General features: G+C 41.8%; 1 protein-coding gene across 5 annotated transcripts in view; it reads right to left on the reverse strand.

The window, feature by feature from the left end:
- Positions 1-3917: 3917 nt before the first annotated feature.
- The window catches only part of MLKL (mixed lineage kinase domain like pseudokinase), a 29093-nt gene continuing 15652 nt past the window's right edge, over positions 3918-17358 (reverse strand). For 3 of the 5 annotated variants that reach the window (XM_065925003.1, XM_065925002.1, XM_065925004.1), the window contains exons 8-11: positions 16554-16705; positions 16178-16227; positions 15804-15944; positions 14061-14352 (exon numbers count right to left, since the gene is read on the reverse strand). In XM_065925003.1, coding sequence (XP_065781075.1) covers positions 14252-14352; positions 15804-15944; positions 16178-16227; positions 16554-16705 — 444 coding nt within the window. In that variant the 3' untranslated portion in view covers positions 14061-14251. Of the gene's footprint in view, positions 9386-14060; positions 14353-15803; positions 15945-16177; positions 16228-16553; positions 16706-17358 lie in introns of those variants that run through there. The other 2 variants (XM_065925006.1, XM_065925005.1) reach the window with 1 other exon arrangement.

The raw sequence follows: 17358 nt of genomic DNA on the forward strand, positions 1-17358 counted from the left end.
TGCTCCTATTGGGCAGCAGTTCCAACCGGTAGCCAATAGCCTCTCTTCTTCTTTCTTTGGTCGCCGGCTGACTGAAACAGCGGCGCTCTCATTGGTTGACCCTTCGTAAACGGGGCAGGTAGGACCATGGGCAAGGAAACCTCGTACAATTGGTAGAAATCAACGTCCGTCAACACGCGCCCAGCCCCCAAAGAGAAAGGCGGAAGAAGGAGTTTTACCGCTCTTTATTTGAACTTTGTGGCGGGAGAAAGTCGTAAGGGAAAGATTTCTTAGTGCATTTTGAAAAGATGAAAATATTAAAACTGTGCCTCATGCTGTTTCTCCTAAAGTCTTTGGTGAAGAAGATGCCTGTCACCAAAGCCAACCTTAGCATTTGTACTTTTTTTTCATCTTCCTGCCTTTAAGGGAGCTTCTACTGAGCAACAGAGAAGGAAATGGCAACCCACTCCAGTATTCTTGCCTGGAGAATCCCATGGACGGAGGAGCCTAGTAGGCTACAGTCCACAGAGTCACAAAGTGTCGGACACGACTGAGCGACTTCACTTTCACTACTGAGCAAGGTTAATATGAGGAGAAAGGAATTTTATTTTGTAACAAATACAAATGTTATGGAGTAGAAAGGAAAACATTTTGAATGATTCTCACTGTTGTGTAAGTAATGGCAGAGGAGCCTCCAGGGAGCGGAACCTCAGACTCTTCATGTGCAGATTAGACAATACATAGAAGCAAAAAAGAAAAATTATCTCCAGAGAAGTCATTGTTAATTCTGTTTAAAATCTCCAACTATTTTAATATGGATATTTAAATATAGATGGAATTGTTTTAATATATCTTGAATTGCTTTCCTTGTCAATAAATACGTAGGCACATCATCAAATACGGAATGATCCTTTAAAAAATTTTTACATTAAAAGTTAATAGGTAATACATAGTAAAAAATTTTGGAAAACAGAAAGAACAAAATTTGGACAACTATGAACAGTTCTGAGAGTATATTCATTTATGGTCCCCCTAATGGTCATGTTTACTAATTAGGAGAATAAGAGAATAAACACACAAGCCAGAAATTTATAGTCTTGTCTCCAACCTCCAAAAGTTTCCTATAATTAGAGGACAAAAGTGTTGGTTGTGTTCCATTTTAGGGGAGAAATTCCTGTTTACAACTTAGTGGGTGATTACTTACAACACCAACCCCCCTGTTGCACTATGCACCACTTCACAGAAGAGTTGTTTAGATGTATGTCTTTTTTTCCCCTTCACCAAAAGATATAACTAATGGGTGCCCCAAAACTACATGATGGTAACTACTGTTAGGGATCTGAATGTATAAATAAAATAAAAAATTTGGAAGAATTCTCAAGGTTAAAATATGCCAAAGAAACTTAACACTTGTGGTAAGCCTTCTCCCCAGGTTCTGGGGAAAGCCATTAGTTTTTCTGTACCATTAGGAGTACCATCATTCATTCATTTTCTAGTCCACTGAGTCAACAAATACTTTATTAAACCACTATTTGAATCCCAGCTCTGGTCTATATGGTATATTATATATATGCTTAGTGGTTCAGTTGTATCCAGCTACGACCCCATGGACTGTAGCCTGCCAGACTTCTCTCTTCATGGAATTCTCCAGGCAAGAATACTGGAGTGGGTAGCCCTTCCTTTCTCCAGGGGATCTTCCCCATCCAAGGATCAAACTTGGGTCTCCTGCATTGCAGGCAGATTCATTACCACTGAGCCAGCAGGGAAGTGGGATATGGTATAGAAAACAGAGATGACTCTTGACTCAATGGAACTTACATTTTACTAAGTGGGGGTAGATCATAGACCAATAAACAAGAACAACGTAGGTAATTTCATATGGTAAATATGAGGAAAGGGGAAAACCCTCTTTTCAATTGAAGTTTCAAGAAAGGACTCTCTGAAGTGCTGATATTAGAGCTGAGATCTGAAGACCTCAGAAAATGTTTGAGAAAGGTGCATAGTCCATAAATGACTATAATAAAAACAGAGTAAGGTAAGTGCTGTGATGGCCATGTGTGACTGGGTAGGACTTCAGTACACCTGGGTCCTGCCTCTCCTTCCCGATCATTGCTACTATTTTACATGAGGTGCTGCCCATTTTTGGACCTCATTTTTTGCATGGCAAAATGAGGTTAGCTGGACTAAAATGAAAAGTTGTCCCTGTTTGAAGTGCAGCAAATCTAGAAAACAATAAAATGTTGCAGAAGTTCAAAGCAGATTGAGGGGAAGAAAATCTCCTCTACCAGATATTAACAACCAGAACAATGGTGGTCTGAAATTTCTCTGAATCAGCCTTTTGGAATGCTATGGGAATTGAAGTGTGCACAGGTTGATATTAATATATACCAGGAATTTATTCTCCATGTCACCACTATTCTACTAATATAGCATGAGGTCCCAGGAAGTAGCCTTGAGTGGATGCAGGCTTCATGGGGCTTGATGCTTAATGTGGAGGAACCTCTTAAAGACTAAAAAATTAAGAACTTCCCTGGTGGTCCAGCGGCTAAGAATCTGCTTGCCAGTGTAGGGTGCATGGGTCTGATCCCTGGGCCAGGAAGATTCCATATACTTTGGAGCAACTAAACCTGTGTACTACAAGTGAGCCCAAGCTCTAGAGCCCGCAAGCCACAACTGAGCGCGTGTGCCTAGAACTCATGCTCCGCAGCAAGAAGCCACCACAATGAGAAGCCTGCACACAGCAACGAAGACCCAGCACAGTCAAAAATAAACAAATATTTTTTTAAAGGACTACACAATTTAAAATATAAAATCACTTCCAAGAAAGGCCAACCATCTCCTGTTAGGCAAATCCTTTAACAGAAAATAAATAAAAGCTCTGGATAAAATATTTTTTTAAAAAAAGCTACCTGGAGGCACTGGAAAGCAGCTAAAGGCAGGTAGAAACTAGAAGAGCAGGGTCTATAATTGGAAAAAAGAGACAGCAGTAGGGGAATCTCCTGCTTTTTCACGGCTTTTATCCTGAGGGTAAGACCCCACAGCCCATTTGCAGTGGCTAAAACCTGGAGAGAAGCTCTCAGTCTAATTTGGTTGACAATCAGAAGACAAAGTTTGGAGCCACCATAGTAGTTAGAAATTGAGAGGGAAAATTCAGGAAGGGAGAAAGCCAGAGAAGAAAAGCCTCAATTCTGTATATAATCTCTGCCCAAATCTCTGTCTTACCTCTGAGTTAGGCATGTGTGGAGCAGATTTCAAGCAGCCAGCTAAGCCTAAAAGACGGCACAGCGATTTCATAGGTATGCAAGTAAAGGGGAGACACAGTTTGGAATTTAAGTCCAGCCAAATTAATTGTTAAAAAATATTCTTCGAAAAACTATGACACAGTCCATACTCCCTGTAACTATCAGGAAAAGTATCCAAGAAAAATTCCAAATTACTGGAGGTATGAAGATACTTGAAACATAATCCATAATCAAGAGAAAAGTCAATCAGTGGATACTAACCCCAAAATGACCTAAATGTTGGCTTTAACAGACAAGGGTTTTGAAGCAGCTATTGTAACCATTGTCAAGGATGTAAAAGAACACATGTTTATAATGAAGGAACATGAAAGAAATCTCAGCAGAGAAATAGAAATAACAAAAATAGGACCAAATGGAAATCCCAGAAATTAAAAATACAGTATCTCAGTTTAAAAACTGACTGGATGAGCTTAATGGAAAGTTGGAGACAAAAAAGAAAGAATCGATTAACCTGAAGCTACAGTAACAGAAGTTATTCAATCTGAAGAACAGAGACGAAAAAGTAAAAGAACAGACCTTCAGAGATCTGTGTGACAATATCTAGAAGTTTAATATGTATGTAATTGGAATCAAAGAAGCGAGAATAGGGAGGAAAAAATATTTGAAGACATGATAATCCACATCTTGCCCTCAATATAAGATTAGCTCAAAATAAGTCATCAACTTAAGTATAAATTCTAAAACTATAAAATGTACAGAAGAAAGCAGGAGAAAAACTTCATGACCTTGGGTTAGGAAAAGATTTATTAGATAACTCCTAAAGCATTTTCATGAAAATAAAAACTGACAAGTTGGACTTCAAAATTAAAAACGTATGCTCTTCAAAGGATGTTGTTAAGGTGAACTGAATCCTGGTAGAAAATACTTGTGGGACTTCCCTGGTGGCCAGTGGTTAACATTCTGTTCTTCCACTGCAGGAGGCACAGTTTTGACCCTAAGATCCTGCATGCCTTGTGCATCCACTCCCTGCCCCCCCCAAAAATGAAAGCTGATAAAAGGCTTGTATCCAGAATACTGTATATAGAGAACTCTCAAAACATGATAATTGGTAAAACTAAACAACCTATGAGCAAAAGACCTACAGACCAAAAAAAGAACCAAAGAAGATACATATAGATGGCAACGTAAATGAAAGAATGATCAATAAATGAAAGGATGATCAACATCATTAGTCATCCAGTTCAGTTCAGTTCAGTTGCTCAGTCGTGTCCAACTCTTTGCGACCCCATGAATCACAGCATGCCAGGCCTCCCTGTCCATCACCAACTCCCCGGAGCTTACTCAAACTCATCTCCATCGAGTCAGTGATGCCATCCAGCCATCTCATCCTCTGTTGTCCCCTTCTCTTCCTGCCCCGAATCCCTCCCAGCATGAGGGTCTTTTCCAATGAGTCAAGTCTTCGCATGAGGTGGCCAAAGTATTGGGGTTTCAGCTTCAGCTTCCAGTGCTTCCAGGATCACCCAGGACTGATCTCCTTTAGGATGGACTGGTTGGATCTCCTTGCAGTCCAAGGGACTCTCAAGAGTCTTCTCCAGCACCACAGTTCAAAAGCATCAATTCTTCAGCACTCAGCTTTCTTCACAGTCCAACTCTCACATCCATACATGACCACTGGAAAAACCATAGCCTTGACTAGAAAGACCTTTGTCAGTCAAGTAATGTCTCTGTTTTTCATATGCCATCTAGGTTGGTCATAGCTTTTCTTCCAAGAAGCAAGCGTCTTTTAATTTCATGGCTGCAGTCACCATCTGCAGTGATTTTGGAGCCCAAAAAAATAAAGTCTGACACTGTTTCCACTGTTTCCCCATCTATTTGCTATGAAGTGATGGGACCAGATGCCATGGTCTTAGTTTTCTGAATGTTGAGTTTTAAGCCAACTTTTTTACTCTCCTCTTTCACTTTCATCAAGAGACTTTTTAGTTCCTCTTCACTCTCTGCCATAAGGGTGGTGTCATCTGCGTATCTGAGACTATTGATATTTCTCCTGGCAATCTTGATTCCAGCTTGTGCTTCCTCCAGCCCAGCGTTTCTCATGATGTACTCTGCAGTTAAATAAGCAGGGTGACAATCTACAGCCTTGACGTACTCCTTTGCCTATTTGGAACCAGTCTGTTGTTCCATGTCCAGTTCTAACTGTTGCTTCCTGACCTGCATATAGGTTTCTCAAGAGGCAGGTCAGGTGATCTGGTATTCCCATCTCTTTCAGAATTTTCCACAGCTTATTGTGATCCACACAGTCAAAGGCTTTGGCATAGTCAATAAAGCAGAAATAGATGTTTTTCTGGAACTCTCTTGCTTTTTCGATGATCCATTGGATGTTGGCAATTTGATCTCTGGTTCCTCTGCCTTTTCTAAAACCAGCTTGAACATCTGGAAGTTCACAGTTCATGTATTGCTGAAGCCTGGGTTGGAGAATTTTGAGCATTACTTTACTAGTGTGTGAGATGAGTGCAACTGTGTGGTAGTTTGAGCATTCTTTGGGATTGCCTTTCTTTGGGATTTAATCATTAGGAAAATGCAAACTAAAGGCTCAATGACATAGCACTCATAATATACCTATTAGGATCACCAAAATTAAAATGCTGACTGTACCAAATGTTGACAAGGATATACAGGAGCTCTATATGCTACTCGTGGAGTGGAAAATAGCTCTACCATTCTGGATAACAGTTGGACAGTTTCTTAAAAAGTTAAATGTACACCTACCACATGATCTAGCAGTTCGTTTTTAGGTATTTATCCAAGAGAAAGAAAAGTATATACCACCTGAAATTATCACAACATTGTTAGTCATCTATACTCCAATATAAAATAAAAAGTTTTTAAAAAATTTTAAATAACATATATTCAAACAGTCTTGTACATAAAAATCCATAGCACCTTTATCTGTAATAGCCAAAAATTATAAACAACTTAAATGTTCATCAGCAGATCAAAGGATAAATAAATGGTTACACTCATACATTGCCATAGTTTTCAACTATTTTTCAGCTAGAAAAAGGGAATAAATTAAGGATACATGTGATTACATGGATGAATCTCAAAATAGTCATACTGAAAGAAGGCAAACTTATCATATATCATATGATTACATTTATATAAAAATTTAAAAAACAAACTAATCAGTAGTGATAGAAAGCAGGTTAGTGGTTGCCTAGGGAAATGGGGGTGGTGGAGTGGTGGGAGGGAGGGATTATAAAGGAGCATGGAGCAGCTTTGGGAACTGATGCACATGTTCATTATCTTGATTGTGGTGGTGCATATATATGTCAAAACATCAAATCACACATTAACATGTATAGTCCACTGTGGGACAATTATACCTCAAAAATGCCATTTAAATCAGAATTGCGGGGCAGGAGTGAAGAGGGGGTTTGACTGTATGCACACAATAGGACTTTTGGGCATGATGGTAATGTTTGTCATCTTGATGGGGTCTGGATCAGTCGTGTATGAATTTATTAAACTCATCAAATGGTATATTTAGGGTTTGTGTATTTCACAACATGGAAACATTACCTTCCCTCATCAAACAAAGACCACCACCCTGTAAACAAATATTGAACTGCAGTTAATAATATAAACGCTGAAATGTTTAGTGATGAATTATGTTGATGTTTGAAATTTTCTTCTAAATGCATAAAAAATAAGTATGGATCAACGGTAGGAAGAAGAATGGCTGAATTGATAAGTATGTGATAGAATATGGTGAATTGTTAGGTGTAGAATCTAGGTGGTGACTATTCAGATGTTCAGAGCATAACTCTACTGACATTCCTGAGTATTTGAAAATTTTTATATTTATAAATGTTGAGGAAAAAATTAGGTATAGGGCTTTGAAAGATGTCTTGTGCGAGTCAGGGGTCCCTGAAGATTAAACTTTATTACTAATACTTTCACAGTGAATCCGCCTCTGCGTGTGGGTCTACCAGAACATGTATAACCTATAAGGGAGAATTTATGCTGTAGTCCCTATAGCTACAGAGAACATAAGATTTCAAAGATGAAAACAGTAGTACCCTATGATTAGCTCAAGAAAAGCCTCATTTTCAGTGTTCATTCTGTCCTTGTTGATTCTTCTCTCTTTTTTAACTTAAAAACATCAAGAATAAATAAAAGATAAAAAGGAATAGAAATGAACCACAATTTTATTCCCCAGAGATGATTACCAGATTATAAGCTCCAATTTATTTTGTCTTTTTTTTTAAAATTTTAATTTTATGGAATTATAGTTGTGTTAGTTTCAGGCGTACAGCAGAGTGATTCAATTACACATATAAATATATTCCTCCTTTTTGAGATTCTTTTCTCATAAAGGCTACCACAGAATAGTGAATAGAGTTCCCTGTGCTATTGAGTAGGTCCTTGTTGGTTATCTGTCTTCTATATAGAAGTGTATGTTCATCCCAAGCTCCCAATCGACCCCTCTCCCTGTCCCTGTCTATTGTCTCCTCAGTGATTGGAACAATGCCCAGCACATTCGCTGTTGAATGATTTGGCAGGAGTTCAGGCAGAAAGAAAAGCAGGGACAAGTAGAGGTCACCTTACCAAGAGCAAAGGTGTAAAAAAAATTCAGAACAAACAGGTCACATCCAGGAGACACGGGTTTCTGAGACCTCTTAGGCTAATAATATTTTGTTTGGCCTGTACAGCATAAAAATAATTTTTAATGAAGTGCCAATCTTTAAAAAAAGATGGACAATTTACCAAAAATGTGACAAAGTGGATGGCTCTGGAAACACTGGAGTCCGTTCCTATCTGATAAAAATAGGCTGGAGCTGAGCAGAGGCTGCCCTTTCTTCACAAAGCTCAGCTGTTCCCTGAAGTCTCTCCTTCAGGCTCAACTCACTTTTTAGGCTCCCACTAGACCTCATAGGTATTAGAGTTTGCAGTCTCTGGTGGGAGCACTCTGGGACCGGATACTGGAGATCAGGTTGGCGTCAGAGATAAAAGACCTTGGGGATCCAAAGGGGGATTCTGTACTTAGTTCAGTGGGAAAGAGGAAGGATCGGTATTTACCCAGGTGTTTACTGCTGTGTCACAGTTCACCCCGGAACTTAGTGGCTTAAGACCAGAGTCATTTATTTAGCTCATGGTTTTGTAAATGGGCCGTCTGGGCTGCTTCTGCTGTGTGGTTCTTCTGGTCTCAACTGAATTCACCCCTGTGACAGCTGCTGGCCTGGCTGGTCTAGTATGACCTCGGCTGGGCCAGGCTGTCTTGGCTTTGTGTGGTCTCTCCTTCTCCAGCACGCTTGCCCAGCTTGTTCCCGGCGGGGGAGGGCTCCAAGAGATGGGGGTGGAAGCTTGTAAGGCCTCCTGAAGCCTGGCCTTGGAACCCAAACACCATCACTTCGACATTCTATTGGCCAAAGCCAGTTACAACACCAGCCTAGGTTCAAGTGGTGGGGATGTAGATTCCACTTCTTTTTTTAAAAAAAATGTTGTTTATTTTTTTATTTTTAGTTGTGATGGGTCCTCACTGCTGCGCAGGCCTTTTCTCTAGTTGCAACGATTGGGGGCTTCTCTTCGTTGCAGTGAGCAGGTTTCTCCTTGCAGTGGCTTCTCTTGTTGCAAAGCACAGCCTCTAGGGTGCGCGGGCTTTAGCAGTTGGGCTCCGTAGTTGTCGCTCCCAGCCTCTAGAGCACACAGGCTCAATAGTTGTGTGGCGCACAGGCTTAGATGCTCTGCGGCATGTGGTATCTTCCCAGACTAGGGATCAAACCCATGTCTCCTGCATTGGCAGGTGGATTCTTTACCACTGAGCCACCAGGGATGCCCTAGATTCGACTTCTTGATGGAAGGGGCTGCTAAGTCACAATGCCAAGAGCTTTGGATCCAGAGAGAGAGACACATTTTTGTAAAACCATCAGAGTTATTGTCAAAGGTGTATTTTTGACAGTATCATTGGGAGTGGGATGAATTACTGGAGTTGTTTTCTATTGGTTACAGAGAAGTGCTGCCTCCCTGTATCCATAAATAAATCCATGCTGAAGGGTTCGAGAGAAAAAAATGCCCAACTTGTGTTCTTCCAGCTCCTTGTTCAGGGACACAGTTTCAGTTTCAATACTTGGTTTAACAAAAGGGAGACAGTCTCTTTAAGATTTCTGTGAATGAATGAACAGAAAGTTAGACAAGCTCAGCAACTTACAGTCACGTTAGAAACAAAGACATTTCCATACTCTAAGACAGTGTAGAAACTGCACTCCCCTTGGTCTGACTGGAGTCTAAAACACCATCAGCATTCATGCCTTTGGAATGTGATGTTCCCTCTCACTTGGACAATTTTTGTTAGTTTATTTTTATTTTATTTTTGTAATTTTACTTGGACAACTTTTAAAATACAACTAGCTTGTGGGAAATGTAAGCTCACATCTTAGTGTGAATTAGTCTCAGGTATTAGATTCTCTAATACCAGGAGGACCTGGGTTTAAGGGAGCCTGGAAAGAGGAGGAAGAAGACAAAGGAGAATTTGAAGGAGAGGAAGGTACTGTAGAAAATACTGTCAGCTTCTCATCCACCCTGAAGGATAATTCTTTAGGAAGCACCACTGAGTCTGCTCTTCTGTGCTGTGAGGGCAAAGACAAAGTTTCAGGTAGAAGCTAGGCCAAGGTTTTGATTTTGTTAGGGAAATTAAAATGGAAGTAGTCTTGTTCAGGCTTCAGAAGCAGGAAAGCAGGCCACAGACTGACTTCTGACCCTGCCTGGACTACGTGCCTGCTTGCAAACACACCAATTGTTACCAGGAAGCCAAGTGGCACGTTAGAATAGAGAGGGAATGGGTCTTGGACTTCCTTGAGCCCTTGGAGGCCTGGCCTGCTCCCTGGGGTTCCAGAAAATCTTGCGACTCACGAGGTGAAACAAACAGCATTGTAAAAGTTAAAGAAAAACCATCACTGCATTTTTGCTTGCAGACTGATGCTCATATCAGCTGGCAGCCTGGGATTGTAAGCAGGAGCTCCCCAAGCTGCAATTTGAAGTCTCATCCCTGGGTTAGACACACTGTTGGGGACCCCTTCCCAACTGGGACTCCAGACTGCTATTAACGAGGGACTTCCCAGCACTTGAAGCCTGGAGGTTGTTTGGCTCAATTTGGTGATGTGTGTGCTGTTACGTTTCTCTGTTGTTTTTCTCTTATTTTAATGACTATATATTGAAATGAAGTCAATCAATCCTCTATTAAATATTGAAATTGTTTATTGTGTGTGCAACAAATGGTTTCTTTTGTTAATGAATCTTTTGAACTTAAAAGAAAAGTAAAACTTTCGGCAAAACAGATTTTCATTCCAAAAGGTAGGGATGGGGGCAAAGGAAGGGGAGGGATGAGATACCCTGTCTTACATGACTGTTAAGAGTGATTCCCAATGGACCACCAACGAAAAGGCCTTGAAGGACAGTCTTCATGCCAGAGATTTCTGTAAATAGTAGTGCTGTCCTTGGGGGGGACTGCCCCCAAAGCCTGGGTGCCTATCTTTTTAGTTCTCTCTCTCAAGGCATTCAATCTTTATTTATTAATACACTTCACCCCCAGGTCTCTAACTCAGGATATTCTCACTTGTGTGTCTCAGGATACATGCACAAGAATATTTAAGGGTGAGGTTCTTAAAAGGACGATTTTTATCCATAGATAGAGGAAGGGGTAAGTAAGGTGCATAGTTATCTAAGTGACCTACTATACAGCAGTGAAAAAGAATGAGTTGAAACCATCACATTGGCATGGATGAATTTCAAATCATTTCTTCATACTAACTGATCAACTGAAGAAAGTTGTGGTAGAATATAGCATGATACCACTTACAAAAAGTCCTTATACATTTGTGCTAAGTCACTTCAGTTGTGTCTGACTCTTTGTGACCCTATGGACTGTAGCCCACCAGGCTCCTCTGTCCATGGTTTTCCAGGCAAGCATACAGGAGTGGGTTGCCAGTTCCTCCTCCAGGGGATCTTCCCAACCCAGGGATCAAACTTGCATCTCCTGGGGCTCCCGCATTGCAGGCAGATTTTTTACCGCTGAGCCACAGGAAAGCCCATAATTTAGTGTACCTTGGTTATAAAACAATAGACAAACTTTTACCAGGAAGTCAGCATAGTGGCTCCTCCTGGAGGAGGGGAGAGGAATGTGAAAGCAAGGGACAAGGAGGTGGTTTCTGAGTTAGTGGTAACGTTCAAGTCTTTAACCAGGAGTGGATTTGTGATGTTCTTTTTCTTCAATTAAAAAAAATGCACATATATATTTAATCATTGCTGTACTATGATACATATCACAATAAAGATAAGAAAAACATGATTTTGTATTTTTGAACACTGTAGCAACTTCAGTGGAAACACTTCCCCAGTATCTAGATATATTGCATGTGAATCAAGTTCTCTTGTATCTGGAGCTTCGTGGAAAGCCTGAGAGATCTGGATCTAGAGTAGGGGAGGGAGACATTCCCATCGAGGGAGATGGTGTAGGGAAACTACGGAGAAGCAGCTGATAACATGGTGAAATAAAAATCTGAGTAAAGGAATTTACCCCAGGGTGTTGATAAAAGAAAAGAAAAGGAAGAAAGGGAGAGAAAGAGTATCAGTTCAGTCCCTCAGTCTTGTCCGACTCTTTGCGACCTCATGGACTACAGCACACCAGGCTTCCCTGTCCATCACCATCTCCCCGGAGCTTACTCAAACTCATGTCCATCGAGTTGGTGATGTCATCCAACCATCTCATCCCCTGTCATCCCCTTCTCCTGCTTTCAATCTTTCTCAGCATCAGGATCTTTTCCAATGAGTCAGTTCTTCGCATCAGGTGGCCAAAGAATTGGAGCTTCAGCATCAGCCCCTCCAATGAATATTCAGGGCTGATCTCCTTTAGGAGGGACTGGTTGGATCTCCTTGCTGTCCAAGGGACTCTCAAGAGTCTTCTCCAACACCACAGTTCAAAAGCATCAATTCTTTGGCACTCAGCTTTCTTTCTGTCCCAACTCTCACATCTGTATCTGATTACTGGAAAAACTGCAGCTTTGACTTTTGTCAGCAAAGTAATGTCTCTGCTTTTTAATATGCAGTCTAGGTTTGTCATACTTTTTCTTCCAAGGAGCAAGAAGAGTCTTTTAATATCATGGCTGCAGTCACCATCTGCAGTGATTTTGGAGCCCCCCAAAATAAAGTCAACCACTGTTTCCCCATCTATTTGCCATGAAGTGATGGGACCAGATGCCATATCCTAGTTTTCTAAATGCTGAGTTTTAAGCCAACTTTTTCACTCTCCTCTTTCCCTTTCAATAGGAGACTCTTTAGTTCCTCTTCACTTTCTGCCATAAAGGTTGTGTCATCTGCGTATCTGAGGTTATCGATATTTCTCCTGGCAATCTTGATTCCAGTTTGTGCTTCATACAGTCTGGCATTTCACATGATGTATTCTGCATATAAGTTAAATAAGCAGGGTGACAATATACAGCCCTGACGTACTCCTTTCTTGATTTGGAACCAGTTTGTTGTTCCATGTCCAGTTCTAACTTCTTGACCTGCATACAGATTTCTCAGGAGGTATGTCAGGTGGTCTGGTATTCCCATCTCTTTCAGAATTTTCCACAGTTTGTTGTGATCCACACAGTCAAAGGCTTTGGCATAGTCAATAAAGCAGAAGTAGATGTTTTTCTGGAACTCTCTTGCTTTTTCGATGATCCATTGGATGTTGGCAATTTGATCTCTGGTTCCTCTGCCTTTTCTAAAACCAGCTTGAACATCTGGAAGTTCACGGTTCACATACTGTTGAAGCCTGGCTTGGAGAATTCTGAGCATTACTTTGCCAGCATGTGAGATGAGTGCAAGTGTGCAGTAGTTTGATCATTCTTTGGCATTGACTTTCTTTGGGATTGGAATGAAAACTGACCTTTTCCAGTCCTGTGGACACTGATGAGTTTTCCAAATTTGCTGGCATACTGAGTGCAGCACTTTCACATCATCATCTTTTAGGATTTGAAATAGCTCAACTGGAATTCTATCACCTCCACTAGCTTTGTTCGTAGTGATGCTTCCTAAGGACCACTTGACTTCACATTCCAGGATGTCTGGCTCTAGATGAGTGATCACACCATCATGGTTATCTGGATCATGAAGATCTTTTTTGTACAATTCTTCTGTGTATTCTTGCCACCTCTTCTTAATATCTTCTGCTTCTGTTAGGTCTATACCACTTCTGTCCTTTATTGTGCCCATCTTTGCATGAAATGTTCCCTTGGTATCTCTAACTTTCTTGAAGAGATCTCTAGCCTTTCCCATTCTATTGTTTTCCTCTATTTCTTTGCATTGTTCACTGAGGACGGCTTTCTTATCTCCCCTCACTATTCTTTGGAACTCTGTATTCAAATGGGTATATCTTTCCTTTTCTCCTTTGCCTTTTGCTTCTCTTCTTTTCTCAGCTATTTGTAAGGCCTCCTCAGACAACCATTTTGTCATTTTGCCTTTTTGCATTTCTTTTTCTTGGGGATGGTCTGAATCACTGCCTCCTGTACAATGTCATGAACCTTCATCCATAGTTCTTCAGGCACTCTGTCTATCAGATCTAATCCCTTGAATCTATTTCTCACTTCCACTGTATAACTGTAAGGTATTTGATTTACGTCATACCTGTATGGTCTAGTGGTTTTCCCTACTTTCCTCAATTTAAGTCTGAATTTTGCAATAAGTAGTTTATGATCTGAGCTACCGTCAGCTCCTGGTCTTGTTTTTGCTGACTGTATAGAGCTTCTCCATCTTTGGCTGCAAAGAATTTAATCAATCCGATTTCGGTATTATGAGTCTTCCCTTGTGTAGTTGGAAGAGGGTGTTTGCTATGATCAGTGTGTTCTCTTGGCAAAACTCTATTAGCCTTTGCCCTGCTTCATTCGGTACTCCAAGGCCAAATTTGCCTGTTACTCCAGGTGTTTCTTGATTTCCAACTGTTGCATTCCAGTCCCCTATGATGAAAAGGGCATCTTTTTTGGGTGTTAGTTCTAGAAGGTCTTGTAGGTCTTCACAGAACCGTTCAACTTCAGCTTCTTCAGCATTACAGGTTGGGGAAAGTCTTGGCATTCTGTAGTATTGAATGGTTTGCCTCGGAAACAAACAGAAATCATTATAACTCAATGAAACTAAGCCATGCCGTGTGGGGCCACCCAAGACGGTCGGGTCATGGTGGAGAGGTCTGACAGAATGTGGTTCACTGGAGAAGAGAATGGCAAACCACTTCAGTATTCTTGCCTTGAGAACCCCATGAACTGCATGAAGAGGCAAAAAGATAGGACACTGAAAGATGAACTCCCCAGGTCGGTAGGTGCCCAATATGCTACTGGAGATCAGTGGAGAAATAACTCCAAAAAGAAGGAAGAGATGGAGCCAAAGCAAAAATAACACTCAGTTGTAGACATGATTGGTGATGGAAGTAAAAGTCCTATGCTGTAAAGAAATGTGGCATAGGTGTTGTGGCCAGCACAGTGGGTAAGGCTCGAAAGTGGCTGACGCAGAGTTTGGGAAAAAGAAATTAGAGACAGAACTAAAGTTTTAAAGATGGGGCTGGGAGACTCAAAACCTCTTGGGCCAGAAGCCCTGTTCCATGGAGCCACATCACTTTTATTGAGTGTCTCGGCAAGCAGAAAGGATCTGTTGTGCTATGATGAAGTCAGCCTCCTGTGTCCCCGGTCACATCTCCCATTTTATTGATTACTTTAAACTATCTCTGTTATTTTCTTGTACAAGGGCTATCACCGAGCTGGAGGTCATAGACCCACATATGCCTTGGGAAAACATCTTAGTGTGTGCACAAGCTGTGTTCTGAACTTGTGCTGACCCGGTGTTCCAAGGTCCACACTATGTTTTTCCTTAGCTTAGCAGGGAATGACAACCCCAACTGATCAACCCAATGTACTTTCATTTGTGTTATGCTGTATTGCTATATTATGCTTTTATTCTCTTCCCATGGTGATTTTCTCATGGCTTAGCCAGAGCAACAGGTGGCTGATTATTAACCCCTGCACATAGGAACCTGGAATGTTAGGTCCATGAATCAAGGTAAATTGGAAGTGGTCAAACAGGAGATGGCAAGAGTGAACATCGACATTTTAGGAATCAGAGAACTAAAATGGCACTGATATGACACTGAAAGATGAACTTCCCAGGTCGTTAGATGCCCAATATGCTACTCCTCTGAGCTACAGAAAGAGTATAGGCTGGAATAATCTGCCTTCCCAACCCACTTTAGACTAAACAATGCCATTCGGCCAGGGTTTCTGAACTCCAGTGCTACTGATAATCTGAGCCAGATAATCGTTGTTGTAGGGGTTGTCCTGTGAGTCCTAGGATGCTGAGTAGCTTCTGTCCACCAGATACCAGTGGACATGTCCATGCCACCTCACCTCCCCTGAGCTGTAACTGCCAAAAATGTCTTTAGACATTGTCAGTGTCCCCCGAAGGGCAAAACCACCCCTGGTCGTGATACACAAAGAAAATCTTTCACAAATGTTAAGTAACACATGTGGTCCATGCTCTTTAGACCAGAAAGAGCCCTACCTTTAACAGAGGGCCTCCTGGAGGGTTCATAGGCACGGCAATCATCAATGATCTCCTGCAACTGTGAAGGGCAATCTTCACCCACTGGCTCCCGGTGCCGGGACTCAGCCACCAGCTGGTAGATCTTCTTGGAATCACAACCTGGCGTGGAAATGATATGACGGGAGGCTTAAAGGTTTCTCTGGCACCCACACATCCCTCTGGATGCTGCCGGCTGGCATCAGAACTAGGGACTCTGAGAACTGGAGACACAGGAGCTTCCAGTGACCCCACTGAGCAGCACAGGCAGTGCCCACATTGAAGAAGAAAGGGTCCAGGACAGCACTGCTGTGTAACTCTAGTCTACCATCTGAGTCAGCTTTCACACGAGTTACCTTCAAATGGGCTCTTCCCAGTGGTGATCTCCCAGAGAACAATTCCAAAGCTAAAAGAGAAGCAGGAAAATGAGCAGTGATAACAAGTTTCCCTTTTTCCATGCCCCTGGAGCCATTTCCAGAAAACACAGAGAATTTTCTTTTTTGTTTTCTTTTGCACTGTGAGCTTGTAGGATCTCAGTCTCCCCAACCAGGGATTAAACCCAGGCCATGAAGTGGAAGTACTGAATCCTGACCACTAGCCCACCAGGAACTCCCCACAGTGAACTTTCTCATTACCATCAATTACATTCCACAGATGCTCCTCCCTAACAGCATTTGACTGGGACTTTCTTGTCAGGTTCATCTGAGAATTGGCATGGGAACATGAACGTACCTGTATATTTCAGCTTTTATGTCGTATTTACTATACACATTTTCCAACCTCTGGGGAGAGATGTACGCGGCAGAATTGACTCTCTCTGCTTCTTTTCCCCCAGTTTGTCGGCTGATGGAAGTCTGTGTTTTGCTCAACTCAAATCCTGCAAGCTAGAGAGAGAGGCGACTCAGAGGCAGAAGGAAATGGCATGATCTCGGGCGGGAAGTAGAGGGCAGGGACTGGTGCTACATGTGACCGTCAGGGGATGGTCTTTTTCCTTCAGGATGTTTCCAGTGAGGTCTCCTGGCCACGTGGCTCCTCTCCTGGCTGCATCCCGGGTTCAATCTATTATGGTGCATTGACCGAGAGAAACGAGAAGAGGTTTCTTCTCTGTAAAAATCAGACAGTGAGGATTACTTGAAGTGATGGTTGTCAAGCACCTGTAAAACTTGGTATGTTTTTTATTTTTATTTATTTATTTATTTATTTTTAAACATTTATTTATTTATTTGGCTCTACCGGGTCTTAACTTCGGCACGTGGGAACTAGTTCCCTGACCAGGGATCGAACCCAGGACTCCTGATCTGACAGCATGGAGTCTTTGCCACTGGGCCACCAGGGAAATCCCGGTATGTTTTTTAAAAATTAATTAATTGACTGATTTTTGGCTGTGCGGGGTCTTGGTTGCCGCGTGTGGACTTTCTCTAGCTGCAAAGAATGGGGCTACTCTCTAGTTGCGGTGCTAATCTCTAATAGCGGGCGGCTACTCTCCAGTTTCGGGCTTCTCACTGTGGTAGCTTCTCCTGTTGGGAGCACAGGCTCC

This window comes from Muntiacus reevesi, chromosome 2 (genome assembly GCF_963930625.1).
Source record: "Muntiacus reevesi chromosome 2, mMunRee1.1, whole genome shotgun sequence".
Taxonomy (NCBI): Eukaryota; Metazoa; Chordata; class Mammalia; order Artiodactyla; family Cervidae; genus Muntiacus; species Muntiacus reevesi.